General features: G+C 35.0%; 1 protein-coding gene across 2 annotated transcripts; it reads right to left on the bottom strand.

The window, feature by feature from the left end:
• Positions 1-2,214: 2,214 nt before the first annotated feature.
• Positions 2,215-14,743, bottom strand: LOC21403773 (DExH-box ATP-dependent RNA helicase DExH3). Of its 2 annotated transcripts, none has more exons than XM_024167827.1 (19): positions 14,081-14,743; positions 11,092-11,246; positions 10,903-10,990; positions 10,456-10,698; positions 10,276-10,371; positions 9,679-9,867; positions 8,866-9,025; positions 8,626-8,756; positions 8,241-8,414; positions 7,883-8,155; positions 7,411-7,605; positions 6,178-6,381; positions 5,880-5,949; positions 5,619-5,767; positions 4,633-4,941; positions 4,220-4,282; positions 3,953-4,105; positions 3,744-3,854; positions 2,215-3,266 (listed from the first exon to the last, which is right to left on the bottom strand). In XM_024167827.1, the coding sequence occupies exons 1-19, from the start codon at positions 14,480-14,482 to the stop codon at positions 2,772-2,774; spliced, it is 3,660 nt and encodes a 1,219-aa protein (XP_024023595.1). In that variant the 5' UTR covers positions 14,483-14,743; the 3' UTR covers positions 2,215-2,771. The 2 variants fall into 2 exon arrangements, with proteins under 2 accessions (XP_024023595.1, XP_024023597.1); XM_024167829.1 differs by having other exon boundaries at positions 4,220-4,279.
• Positions 14,744-15,401: the final 658 nt, after the last annotated feature.

Raw genomic sequence — 15,401 nt, 5'->3', positions numbered from 1 at the left:
ACGGCTCACAAAAACTCGCGATGTGGTACAGTGATTTACAACTCACGGCACACCAGAAGGATCCTAAATTTACAAGTCCACCTTTCCTTTCTTGTATTATACGTAATGCAATATGTAGAACTAGTGTATTTACGTAGTCAATGTCTAATAGTAATTGATGAGTATAACGCTACACCATTGATTGGTTAAGTCGGTTTTCAGAAAAATAAAGAAAAAAATAATATAATAATAAGAGTAAACAAAACTAGTGTATGTACGTGTAAATGAATGTATATATGCGTGTGTGTCAGTGTATATCCTGTCTTATATGATTACGTGTCCCACTCAGTCCAAAAAATAAACAAACAACTACTAAACAAAACGTGTTAAGCATAATCAAGAATCTAACTTTACATTTAACAATCCGATTGAATTTTGTGTAACTTATATGCCATGTTGTTTTACTTAACTCAAATTATAACTCAAATTTTTCTTATAAAAATTTAAATTTAATTTTTTTGTTATAATATTTTTTCTCACGTATTAAATTCAAGTTCATAATTCAAGTTTGAGAAAAGAATATACCCATAATTTCTTGATTTCAGTACTCTGCTAAGCGACCACTGTAGAAATATTAAAGTCTCATTTATTTCACCGATTTGAGTTTAGAATTTGAGTTTTAATACAATAAAAAGCTCTCAGAAACAGTCACATCTAACGTTTTTAACTACAGACTGTAAAAAAACTCTCACATAAAGTCACATCTCAACTCGAATTAAAAATTTAAATTAACAAACTAAACGGATCTTAAGAGTTTATTTAGTTCATATGTTTAAATCAGTAATTTTTTATTCTGACATTTAAAATTTAAAATTTTTTATCAAAAAAAATATTATAATAAAATTAAAATTATAAATTTAAACGGATGAAATAAATAGTCCAAAATAATAGACTTTAAACGTGTAACGCCAAAAGTCTATGTTTCGAGAACAAGTGTACAATTGCTTAAAATTTGTGTAGAAAAGCTTTCTTGTTGTTCTTTCGCCTCAAATTGAGTAAAGAGTGCGTATCTTTTGCCCACTTTTTCAACTCGTTATGATTACATATTCTAATATTAGCCAAGAAAAGAGCAATTTCCACACAGAGAGAGAGAGAGAGAGAGAGAGAGAGAGAGAGGGTGCCCGCGAGATTTCTTTGATATTTTTGAGAAAATATTTACGTATTCTCTGTGAAGCATTACATGCTATAATTTGGTCAAGCTTTAAGTCGGCTTATTTTGCATCTCTCTAATGCTAATAATATGATACTACAGTCAAATTTTGAAACTTTTCTCTTTTTTTTTTTTTCCAATTAAAGAAACTATTTTTTAATGGTCAAGTAGCTGAGGTCAAAAATATACAACTATACCGGTATATGATTCTATTATTTGGGTCTAAGAAGGGTATTAACACCATCTCAAAATACAACCCCAAATTTCTATATTAATGTCAAACTTTAACATTGGTCAAAAAAGAAAAGAGAAAACCAAAACCATTCTCCCACGTATGTCAAAATTTGACATTTGTTGATAATTGGATGGTGAATTTATTTTTTCGCTTGGTAATTGTAATTCATTGTTTTTCAATTTCTAAAAGTAAATTTCCTTTCACAAGCTTCAAAACTTAAAATGCATGACAAAAAAATAGATATGTCAATTAAAATAGTATAGAATAGCATATCAAATATTTCATTTTTATCTATTTTATTATGCCAAATATGACATTCGCAAAAAGTGTTAAAAGAACGACGTAGTTCAAAATTAAAAGCCCGTTTAATTCGTTGATTTAAATTTTTAATTCGAATTAGATGTGACTTTATGTGAGAACTGTAGAAAAAAAAGTTAAAAGTAACTGTTTTTTAAAACTTTTTACTATAATAAAACTCAAATTCTAAACTCGAATTAGTAAAATAAATGAGACTTAAAATCGGGTTGTTTCTCCAAATTGTAAAAACTCAAAACCACAATAAGGGGATCCAGTAACACCAAAGTTTGACATGCAAGTTAATTGTTACAAGCTCATAACATACAACACGCTAAAGATTAAGACCCGTCAATTTTTTTTTTTCTTTTTCTTCTTTTGTATACACAAAATAATGTTCCCACACAGGACCATGCCAACATCTTCTAGTGCAAGAAGCAACTGAATATATACATATATATATATACACATATATATATATATACAAAGAAAAACATAAAATATAAATCCGAAACTTTACTGATCATAGTTGCAGTTGCAGAACGCCAACGACACAAAAAAAATTAAAGTATACATAGAAGTTGCTATGAAGTACAAGCTTTTGTCTAACACAAACAATTTCTCTCTTCCTAACTCTTCGCTTTGCTAATTCCTCTATTCTACTAACTATAACATGATTATATACAAAAGTCAAACAGCCACCTAATGCGGCAACAAGTTTGGATCAATGTGATCTTTGACTCTGGCATCTCTTCAAAATAATAATTAAAAAAAAAAAAAGAGTAAAAATAATACTTTCAGTATATTTCAATGGACTGGTGAAAAGTCTCCATCTCCTGTTTCTGAAGAATACAGCCCCTTTTCGGGTCTCATACTGAACCACCCCATGTTAGAAAAGGTCAAAACCAGCCATGGGAACCATCAAGTGTTACTGCTCTTTTATTGCTGCTCAATATGCAACTCCCATGATAAGAATGATCAGCAGCTCTGTTGGTGAAAAAAAAAAACAAAAAAATTTACTTCTTATTATAATTATAACTTTTTCTAAGCAGTTTAACTCCATTTAGCACCGTGAAACGCAGTTCCTTTCTGGCTTTTCTTTTTGCCACTTTTCGTCAAGAGCATTGACATATGGTCAACATCTGTTGGAGACGAATGACTATCGCCTTGCAACCAAAGCAACGCCTGAGAAGCTGCATCCTTTTCTGCAAGTTTCTTATTGTTGCAAGGTTGGCCGATGAAGTCTAATCCATTGAAAATCACTTTTGAACGAAACTGTTTATTTTTCAGTTGTGTCGTTTTGTAGTTGGGTTGTCCATGTCCAGCTCTGGCGAGTAACATCTGCAGCTGACCTTTGGAGTTATCCCCATCACTACCTTTAATGCCTCCTTTGGCAACAGGTAGTAACTCCTTTTTTGCCTTTTTGGAGGATGCTGGCAACTGGCGACCAAAGACGAATCTCCCCTCACACTGGTCCCCTGAAACCAGTAAACTTACTGCAGAAAGGAGTTCAGGATGAGATTGTATGTCCATCTGGGGATTCAGAAGCTGCACAACAAATTAATGTGTTAGCATAATGCGGTAAATCATGACATCACAAGCTGCATATAAAGAATACAGTAGTGAATTTGATGGTGCTGTGACCATGTAGAGCTAAAAGAAAAATGGGGACATTTGGTTCCATTTTGGTAACTGTTTTTCACATTTCTTGAGGTAGCTGTTTTGTAAACGGTTCCTAGATAGCATTTTTTTAATACATATTTTTGCAAATGGCTCATACAGTTTAAACAGGTCACTCACGGCGCTCCTTTTTTCCCTGTCTTAGTAAACATCTTTTGTCCCTAAATTCACATAAATATATTTCTGTGTGCGTGTTGGAAGTGTAAAAATATAGATAGAGAGTAGTGCTTGGGATGAATTAACTACACTTCTCACTCAAAACAAAGCACGCAAAAACGTCAAGTTAGTTCTGTAGTTCTTCAGAATAACTACTAAAGCATCATGAATGCCAAATAGCTCACTAACCTTCATCTGAATCAGTTCGTCAAGTTCCTTCTTCAAATAAAGATACATCTTTGCTGATTCAGGCGTCATAAAAAATTCCAAGTACCCTCCTAACATTTTCAGGTGCCCATCCTATCAAAGCATTTATGGAACGATTATCCATCTCTTCCACCAAGAACATCAAGTGAATGAATTAATAGGCACAAAAAAAAAAGTAAAAAGGAACGTACTAGTCCACCCATGGAAATGCTCCCTCCGAATAGGAGAAGCACAGAATCAGACACGGCAGTTGAATCTCGGATAAAAACTGAATTCACTTTCACCTTCTCGTTGAAAACTAGCCATGGATATGGAATTTTTGGTACCCCGCCATTAACAGAATTCTATTCGATGTAGTCCGATAACAAGAAACAAAACATAAAAATCATAATGATTAGTCAAACAATAACCACGAAAACAACATAGGAAGCATAAAATTAGCTGAAAAGATCACTCACCGAGTAGAGAAGTACTTGACCATCTTCCATCGTTTTCAACACTATAGATTTCTCCTTGTTCTGCTAAAAACAAAAAAAGTTTTGAGCACGGTTTACAACAAAGGAAAAATGAATCAAAGGAAGATGGGGCATCAACAGCCAATCAGGTAAGAAATAAATAAAGAAAAAAAATAAGTATTTAAAGTGCAAGACAAATCAATTTCATCTGAATCTAAGAAGCATATGGAAGATTCCCATCACCTCTTTCTTTCCGAAGTTTTAGTTACATTAAAGACAAGAATATACAAAAATATATACACGGATAGGTATATTAGAGAGAGAGAGAGAGAGATAGAGAACAGCTTAAACACAGGCTAATAAAACCTGAACCAGAGAAATTAATGTTTTGCAAAACCAGATGCAGCTCAACTCACCACAACAGAGCATAATCCAGGGAACAAACCAGCGCAGATAATTGATCTGATAAGATGCTCATTATGGCTAAATAGATTGCAGCTTTCTTTAGTTTGATCAACCAGACCAGTATCCTTGAGCAAATAAAAGAATTGCTTCCGAAGAGAGTCGATGGCTCGTAAAGTTTGTGCAGAAAGGAAATTTCTGTAACAGTACTCATAACCAGATTGCTCTCTTTCTGCATCTTTCCAACCCTCATAAGCTCGAATTATTGCCAGATGGTCACTGTAATCACGAGCTGAGAACTGCGCTTTTGCTGACTCTGCTAACTGCAAAAATGTGAAAGTTATCCATAGATTATTTACTAACTTAATGGCACTAGTGCCACCCAAATATATATATACATACATATATATACATATATATATATATATATATATATTCTTTCTGATGAAATTGGAATTTAGATTCTGAATCCGCACCATTGCACCACAGCCATTATAAAATTACTATATTTGAGTTGATACCACAGCAGAAATTTCTTTATTAACTAACACATATTAATATAGAACAATGAACAGATTTATGCCTTGTCATTCTAGTACTTAAGCACACTACATTTAAGTTTAACCCAATGACCTGAAAAATCTTCTCAACTCTCATTTCCCTTTTTTTCTTCAAAAAATTTAGCTCTCATTTATACATCTACTATAAGTAGTCGTAAATTTTGCATATCAACAAGTGATATTTACAGAACCTCAAAATCTTATAAAATATAAAACTCCATGGTAAGTCAAAAGCCAACTTTTATATCATGAACGGAAGTATTAATTAGTCAATTGGTCCTTAAACTACGCTAAAATAGCTTTCTGATCCCTAAACTTGAAATCGACAGTCTTAGCCCCCCTAATGTTTTAGAACAGTCAGTCCCCAATGCAACAGTGACTAAAATGAGTTTAAAATAAATTTTAAAAAAAAGGTAATAAAAAGATTAGTGAATGCATACATCCTTCTTGTCAAAAGGCATCAGAAATGGATCTCTGACACTAAGGCCTGCAACAACCGTCATCACTGGGTCAAGACAGTTGAAAATAGCCCCTAATATGAGCATTTTCCCAAGTTTAGGCTCAACTGGAAGCATTGATAGGTTGCGTCCTACAAAGCACCAAGTCATTACTTATTTTGGATACCAAAATAGCATTATAATAACACAACTGTAGAATCAAGCAAGACATTTAATAAAATAACAATGGTAATATTTCTTCACCTAAAACTGTCAGATTTTCATCTTCATCTAAAGCCCCAATGATCTTCAAATATTCTACAGCATTTTGCACCTACAAAGAGAAACATGATTGAGGAAAAGAAAATTAGGAAGGCTTCAATTTTGATAATATCGATTGCAAGCCTCAAGGTAATTCAAATGAAAGAAAATGAGCAGCAAAACTACAGGTGAGAATAGAACAGAAAGAAAAAGAACATAAATAATAAAAAAGAAGACAGTGTTTCAGAGATGTTTTTCACCGACGTGTAAGTTTGGAAATAGAACTCGGACTAAAACGTACCGAAAGAGGTTCAGGAGGCTGCAAGGCCCGAGATAGGAATTCTGAAATACTTCCAAGTCGTAAGGTTTTGATTTGCAAGCACAGGGACTGCAGTGGTGTTCTTAAAAGTTCTGGCAGCTGATAGTCCGAAAATGCATCAAACACACATCTAGGATAGAGATGGTAACACTCTCCAGGTTGAACACGACCAGCTCTTCCTCTTCTCTGCAAAACACATGTTAAATTTGTATCTCCAAATTCATGTTTTTCATTATCAAAGACAAAAAAAAAAAATAATAATAATAAATAAATAAAATAAGAGCATGAAAGAAAACAATTAGGGATTAACAATAGGAAATTTATGTGCAATAAGAACATTTATGATTGCAATTATTTTATCATAAAAGATATGGGTATTTATCACGTAGGAAGATGTGGATAAGAAAATTGTCACAGAAATTTCTCTACGCGGAACATTATTTTTATCAATAAAGATGTTGAGAAAGAACTAAAAGTTCTTAATTTGCTAATCATGTGTCCATTGAAAAATTGCAATCCAGTAGGCAAACTGTATAAAAAATTGAAGAGGATTTAGTATCTGAAAATCTTAACGTCTCTTGCTGACAGCAGACTTGACCGACCAGAACCACCCAATTTAACTAACACAACTTTTATCACTAAAAATGCAAACATGAAACACTAGAACCTTGGATACCCTAAAAACCAAACTTACAAAAGTATTGTAGACATGAAAAAAAAGACACTCATATCCTTAACAAATTTAAGAGTGGTATAGTATCAACCATTAAATATAATTAAAGAGCTTAGAAAAAAGAATATTGTTGTGATATGGCTGCAAGTTCATCTGGTGATGTGGCAAGCAAGTGGTTGACTTAGTCCACATAACAGGAAAGTTTTGGTGAGCATGCTTACAGAGGATCAAGAATCATTAGGTGTATATATTAGATAGATTCAGAGATTAGTTTCATAACTCTCCGGTTCTATTCTTTCTATTTTCTTTGAGTGATATGCTTGCAAAGAGAAACATTCTTGTGTACAGTGAGATTGAGTTTGAGAGAGATCTTTCTTGAGTGTGTAAAGACTTGAGAAAGGGGTTTTCGCTGTCAATAAAATTCCAGTTGAATTGTTCCAGAATTCTCATTTTTCTTTGTATATTCTTTCTGCGTATTTGTTCTTTGTTTTCTGGTGTTCTTGGTTTCGGTTCTTGGTCCCAATTCCTCACAAATATCTTACCTGCCGTGCAGCAGCCTTTGAAATCCAGGATGGGAGCAAACAGGGAGTGTTATTCAGTGCATCATATGATGTCTCTTTCGCTTTTCCACAGTCAACAACAAAAACTACGTCATTTATGGTGATGCTAGTCTCAGCCATGTTTGTGGCAAGTACAATTTTCCTTACTCCTTCTTCCGGCTTATCAAATATCAATTTCTGATAGCAAACATTGGGAAGAAAAAAGAAGCTTACAACTATGAGAAAAGGTAAATACTACCATATAAACATGAACATGTGAATGAGATAAAATAAACGTGCAAAACGTAAATTTTGTTATAATAAGAAAACATCTTTTCATTGATAATAAAATAAAGTGCAAAGAAGGGAGGAAAATGAGTCCTCAAAAAGGCATGAAAAAGAAAGAGAAACAAAAGAGAAAAAATTGTTATTACTTTCACTCGAGTAAATATGTAAAAGTACAAAGTAATATCACCTGCTCAGAGATGGGCATGGAACCATGACATGCAAGTAACAAGACCCCGCTAGGATCTCCCAAGAGAGGATGAGACTGAAGCTGGTCCTTTAAAGAGTTAATATCATCCCAGCCAGTCATAAAAACTAAAACAGCACCAGGTCTTTCATTCCTAACTATGTGACAAAGCACATGCTCAATGAGATTAAATCCAATTGAGTCAGGATTCCAACAGGATAAGGAATCTCGAATCCTCGGACTATACTCTCTCAAGTCTGCAGTTTCAAGTGCATCCTGTCCAAAAACACATAAAAACTTAACATTACACCCAGGCGTTGCAATAAAAACTACCCAACTCATAGTAATATATTCTTGATACCTCTACTGAAGAAACAATCTGACTCTTCCTTTTTCTCAGGGATTGTGCTTGCTTTTGCATTTTCCACACCTTTTCTTGACCGTAATCATCAATTTGATTATATGGAGTTAACCGGTATCCAGTCATTTCCAAAATGTTCTCCAGAAACTGTGCTCGAACCGGATATGTAAAACCCTGGAAGAAGACAAAATACCCCACACAAAAGTGAATCTATGACCTTATGTTTGAACAATTCACAGAGAGAGAGAGCTGCAACTGGTCTTGGGTCGCTTTCTCCCATACTTTTACGTTTGGGAACTCCAACATCACTATTCATCACTTCATTATATTATGCAGCCAATACACAGTTACAAATATGTAAGAATAAGCAGCATCTTAAACTTACAGGAATATGGATCGTAGGAGCCCCACCGAAGTAGGAAGAGAAAAGCTCGGCATTTAGGGTGGCACTCATCAAAATTAACCTCAACTCTGGTCGACGAGGAAGTAGTTCTTTCAGGACAATAAGAAGGAAATCTGGCATAAATTGAAAAAGTATGGTTCAACCTCACATGCAATACCAGCAGTATGGTTAAAACTCACATGCAATACCAGCAGACACATTTAAACAAATTTGTAAAACTACCTTCATTCATTCCACGTTCATGAATCTCGTCAACAATAACATGTGTAACACCCCTCAAGGTTCTATCAACAAGTAATCTTCTCAATAATATCCCAGTAGTGCAAAAAAGAAGGCGAGTATCCCTGCCTTTCATTCCTTCCAGCCGAACTTTGTAACCCACCTGTTCCAAAAGGCAGAAATTTCTCTAATCAGTAATAATATAAGAAAAACGGAGATAGTCTTTTATTGCACACACACTCACAGATGTATATACATACATATACACTATATGCGGATAGAAATTTACGTATATCACAATCTAAAATCACTGATACACTGAAACTTTGAGAATTTCAGCGGGCTTTCCCTAGAATTGTGGCTCTCTTTTGGCTCGAGCAAGAAGGTGAAGCTGATGTAGACGTATGAGGTTCTGGCTCCATTTTTAAGTCATTTGGATTGAAAACAATGGAAAGATTTTCGAGGAGATTGAACAAGATGCTAGCGTTATCTTTGAAAGAATCAAATATCTAGCATCCTTATGGCCTTCGACAGATAAAGCATTCAAAGAATTCCCTTTGTCTATCATCATGATAAGTTGGAAAAGTGTTTAGTGTCACTGGTGCGCCTTGTTACTTTTAATTCTTTTGGTTTCTTCTATATTCTCTTTGAGAACTTCTTCCCCTCAAAATGTTACTTTTTTTTGTTACATTATTTCTTTAGTAACAAAATTTGTTTCCTATACCATACGTTATATATTAAAAAGAACAAAGAAAAAAGTTTACAAGACAGGTTTAAGATATTGAAGCAAAGCTTATGTCAAGTACAAAAACTCACAGACTCCCCCAGTGCCTCTCCCCGTTCTGCAGCAACTCTTTCAGAAACGGCTATGGCTGATATACGTCTAGGCTGCGTACAAATAATATTACAGGAAGCTCCACGAGCAGCTTCAATCTCAGATTCTAAAATGTACTGAGGAAGCTGTGTAGTTTTACCACAACCAGTTTCACCGGAGACGACAACAACCTATTCATAATGAATAGCATAAAACAAAAAGAGAGTCATCATTTCCATAAATGTATGTATGTATTAAATTACCAACCAACATCCATGCATAACAATAACACTCCACTAAAATTGCAGAATAGAAAGAGAACTTGTAAATAAGTCCTGTATACAGCCAGTTGAAGTCTCAGAAAAAAAAGACGAGATAAATAACAGCTCTGCTTGATTTAGGCAGATTTCTGCAACATTGACACCTAATATGACTTGACAGACATAAAATTAGTATCGGTATAAGTGGACTGCCAAAAACCTAAAACAGACTGAAGTGACTCTTCTAGAAGAAAAACAAGAGCACATAAATGAGTGGATGCAACAAAATCAAAAACAATCAATCAAATAAAAAAAATATGTCATATAATAATAACTGACCTGATTTTCTGATATGGTTTTTAACAATGCATCCCTCGATTTATATGCAGGAAGACTTTTACGAAGTTCAAGCATCTTTTGACCGTCAGGTGTTTCCTGTAAAGACACTAAGATGTGAAAAAGGCTAGTAGAATGACTAAGATAAAAAGAAAGGAGAGGAGAAGAAGAAGAAAAAGTAACCTGCCATTCTTGTTGCTTGAAACGCAGGTTCAAACTTTTACGTTGAAGGATTTTCTCCATGGCACTATTACGGATCAATGGCTCCTGCTGCTCGTAAATCCCGTCATCATTGGCAATACTACTGCTGCTGCTTGATCTTGACAAGGAATTGTTTGATAAACTATCCCTGCTGGATGACTTTTTAGAAAGATGGGCTCTAAGATGATAATCTACTTCTGATAGTAACCCGTATGGTAAGATCACCTACACGTGCTTCAAAAAAAGTTAGTAATTGACTTAATGCACAAAATAAAATAAAAAACATGCCGTGTTCAACAGTAGCAAAACAAGTATTGTGAATATGTATTCCAGCCAATACAAACTCCTAAAATAGTTGAAACTTTCAACAAATGTTCAACTCTATAGTTTAATCAGAAGACGAAGGGCACAAACATATACATGAAATACCTCTCTCTGTGGGCGCTTATCATCCAAATCAGGTCTGTAATTTGGTAGAGGAACTTTACTAAAGACAACAACCTTTGCATATTGGCGGCTGCAAAAGTAAATTAAACAAAACCATGATCAGATAACTGACATAAAATAAGGAATCAAAAGGACTCTTAAACAGGCGTCACATCTAAAGAACCAAGATACCTATATAAACCCATTCTTGTTGCCAGTGCCGAAATTTGGTCAAAATCACGTCTGTCCTTCTTCTCCCTTGATACCAATTCTTGTTCATTTTCGTTACGCATCAACATTGTTAACTTCCATCTCCACTCTTCAATGTTATCAAGGGTTGACCCACACTGTATAATGAATAAGAGTTAGATAAACTGCAGCTTATACATCTTAGAGCAATACCTTGTCTATCTAGAAATAATAGCAAGATGCACCGACAAGAAGAGTCAATAACATCTATGCTAGTTGAGAGAATGGATGAAGAAAGGATGAACATAGACAACAAAACTTTAAAAATAAAAAAATAAATGAATAAAAAGAGTTTCAACTAATTCGTTACAATGTTTGTAGAATCTTTAGAACTTGTATGCAAGGGCACAAATATATGCATCACAAGACTAGTCTCACGTCTCTACTTGTGACTAGAAAAAATAGATATTATATATCTAAGAAAAATAATGCATAAGCTCTCAAGTAAAAGGTAGCCACTGCTGTTAAAATTATATAACTTTTTTTTATAAGAAAAACAAATGTTTTCCACTACAAAAAATTTTTTTGATAATAAAAACTTTATTGATTTTTAGAAATTAAAACCTTAGCAGTACGCAAAGGAAGCAAGGTGCTTCAAGAGGATAGGGTGGAATTGACCCCTGTATGCCAATCCAAGTCAGAAGACTAAGTCTCAGAGTCAGTCAAGAGTCCTTCCATACCGAGTAAGAAGGTCAGATCAATGAGATCGCTCAGTTGCAGTGGAGTTATTTGGAGTTTCTTTGGTGGACAATATAGAGCCAAATCAGACTCGTGAAGTTGGTGAACTAGGCGGAAAGTGCAGGTCAGCGCTGTGGAGATAGAAGGGCTGATGGATGGATCCTTCCACTATCTTTGAACCGAGACTAGGCAATTGAGAAGACCATAGCATAGAGAGCATAGAAAATATAGATGGCACCATCTGGGTGATTTCAGTCTTCGGGTGGGGAAAGGTTTCCCTCTCTCCAGCATGATTGAGCATAGAATGAATAACCTCGACGTGCTTGCTAAGAAGCAGTGTCTTTGGTGATGAATTACTCCACTGATAGTGTGTTGCCGTTTGGACGACATCCACAATATAAAGACAACAACTTCGTCTCAATCCCTCAAGCTGGCTCTCCCTAAATCACCCACAGATTTTCAATGAAATTTCTTCTCTTTAGACCAAGTGGAACTTTCTCTGTTATTAAGGTGATGAAAGCTAGTGTCATGGTCTTATACCATCTCACGATCCTAGTCTTCATCTCACCCTGCTTTTCTTCCACCTTTATATAGATAAGGGGTACATTGAAAGGTCTTAAAAATGGATAATTGGTAGTTCTTTCCCTTTCTTTCAGTTTTCGACCTGTCGGGAAACTCTCCCCCAAAGCTTCCAAATCCTTGCTAACAAGAAATGATCTATACGACCTTGCATTGCCGGTTGACACATCCCACACGCAATACAAAAAGAGCAAGATAAACACAAAACCAATATGATCCTTTGTTAACATATTAATTATTCCAGTCAAATATTAGGATATTTGCTCTTTGAATCTTTTAACGGAACTTGCATCATTGTACCGTAGCCTTAGGTCACGCATAGCCAACATTTACTTTATAAAAAAATATTGCAATTCATTACAGCCATCAACTTGATATAATGGTACATGACACAAGAAGTCAGCATATAGATCTACACGAAATTAACTGTGTTAGAATATAGATCTAAAAAATTGCTATTACACTGTACCAAAGATCACTAGCATTGACCACGGGACACAAAAACAAGAAAAATTTAGATATGTGAGGATCCCTGTTTATTCAAAGTTATTGAGAAATCAATCAAACCTTAACACACGATAACCCAAAGACATTTCATGGGTTTTCTACTATTTTATGATAACTCCACTCCCGTTTAATACTGTGTTACTTGATCATAACAGAACGGTCTAAGGAAGTCACAAAACCATCATTCCTCTAAACATCAATAACAATAATTACAGAAAAGAAGAAGACGGTGGCCTTCATTTGAACACTACAAGAGCACAACAAAACAAAACTGAAAGTTAGCTTCATTTCTTCTTGCCCTCTTATCCAATCCCAATCAGGGCACCTCTTATTTCATCTCTTAAGTCTTATACATAAGTCAAAGTTCCGTGGATGCAGGTATAGCCTAGCGGTAACTCTACCCCTTACTCCAATCCAATGAAAGGTGTAGGATTCAATTCCGCCTCTCAAACTAAGTCAAAGTTCCTAATGCTTGTGTAAATGTATACAAACTATGTATATACATATATATATATATATATATATATATTAAAAAAAATTAAAAACTCCCTATTCTTTATGCTTCAAAAATTAAAATGATTGTCAATCGCTCGACAGATTTGGTTTGGCCATCAGTCCATAGTAGTTTTTTCCTTCAAATGACCAACTTCAAATCTTCAAATTCAATTCAGTGATTAGTCATAAAAAGCAGGAAACTCACACCCAACAGTGCCAACAAACAAAACATAGTATAAATCAAACAAACCCCACAACTCCAACTTGAACTCTTAAATCAACTACTCTTGAAACATAAATGACATTGCTCAATACCCCCTAGGGAAGCTCTAATTTCAGCACTTTAAACCTCATATCTTAAGGTCTCTAAACCTTAATATTCCAAACATTGGAAAGATAGCTCATATCTTCAAAACTAAGGCCCATTCATTTCACTAGTTCGAATCATAACTCAAGATTTTACTGCAGTATTTTCTCCCACAAAAATTCAAATTCAACTTTTTCTGCTTCAACGTTTTCTCACACGTGAATTGACATTTTAACTCAAGTTAACGATGCGAAAGGAACAAGACCTAAATTTTTAGTTCCAAGATGCCAATTTCTAATCACATAATTGCATTATAATCATAATCATCTCTAAAAAGCAGGAAAATTTATCGAACCGGAAACTAACCGTTTGCTGCCTAGAACCCGAGACCCCCAACTCGAGGTCCGAATCGTCGCTGCTCGCCGTATCCTGGTATGCATAGCGCCCGTAATTCAGGCTCTGCTGCTGCAAGAAAGGCGCCGCAGCGCTCCTCCGCGTCTGCCGCCAATCTGCCTCGACGGTCCCGGAGGACGCGACGCACTTGAGCTCCCGACGCCCCACGTGACGGTTGAAGTTGAACGAGCCCTTAGTGTGGCGGCTACAGCTGCAGTAGTGGCAGCGGTTCTTTTGCCTTGTGACCAAACCCCACAACAGAGATGAAGATGGTTTGAGGGTCTTGCTGTTGTGGGACCTGAGGAAGGCCAGAGAAGTGGTGGGTCCCACGGACATGGTTCTTATGTAGCCCTGAAACAGGGCTGAGCACGGCATGGTTGTGGGTTTTTTTTTTTTTTTTTTTTTTTTGCCTTTTTTTTCCTCGTCAGTTGTGGAGGATAAGAAGTTGCATTTCTTTGTATGAGATTAGCAGAAGCTAAGGTTTTTGTTTTTCTTTTTTTTTTCTTTTTTTTTGTTTTTATTGTTCTGTTTGAGTTGGGAGAAAGAGTGGCGGAGGCTATGCCGCGCTGAGGTTGGTGTTTGCCACAAACTGAAATGAGTCCGTCTCCTACTGGGGAGAAGGAAGCCTGTTTTATACTTTTATTACTTACTCGGACCTTTTTTTTTTTTTTTTTTTTAAATACGACTACACCCCTCTCTCTCTCCCTCTTTTTCTTTTTTCTTTTTTTTAAAGGAAGATTTTTTGCCCTTTTTGCACCAATACCTCCTAAACTATTCATGGTTTTGCAACTTGATCCTTCACAACAACAAGAATAATAATAGTAATAATAAGAATAAATTTCATTTTTACCCCTGATCTTTGAAAACTAGTCTGTACATTTTTAAATTTTATTATTATTTTATTATTTAGGAGGAACATATGTTACGTTTTAAAGATCGGGGGGCAAAATGTTACATTTGGCATAATTTAGAAGGAATTTTTATAATTAATCTGAGATTAAATGAAGATTACAAGATGTTTGATAAGCAAAGCACTCAAACTCTCACTCCTAAAAAGATTTTACATAAAGAAAAAGATTAGGAGATGATGAGGTCATACTATCAACAGGAAATTCAAGGTAAGCTCAAGAGTGTAAAAATTTCAAGAGAGAATATAAAGAAAAAGATGACTATGTAAGCACTTTTGAGAAACTTTTGAATTTTTGACAATGTAGAGTTCTCTCTGGCATTATTTACCTATTTTGGACCTCAAGAAGGTCTTTAATAAGAGAAAACAAGTCAATTTATCTGTTTG

Source organism: Morus notabilis, unplaced genomic scaffold (genome assembly GCF_000414095.1).
Source record: "Morus notabilis unplaced genomic scaffold, ASM41409v2 Scaffold409, whole genome shotgun sequence".
NCBI lineage: Eukaryota > Viridiplantae > Streptophyta > Magnoliopsida > Rosales > Moraceae > Morus > Morus notabilis.
The sequence above is the reverse complement of the archived record's forward strand: the minus strand, read 5'-3'. Positions and strand labels throughout refer to the sequence as shown.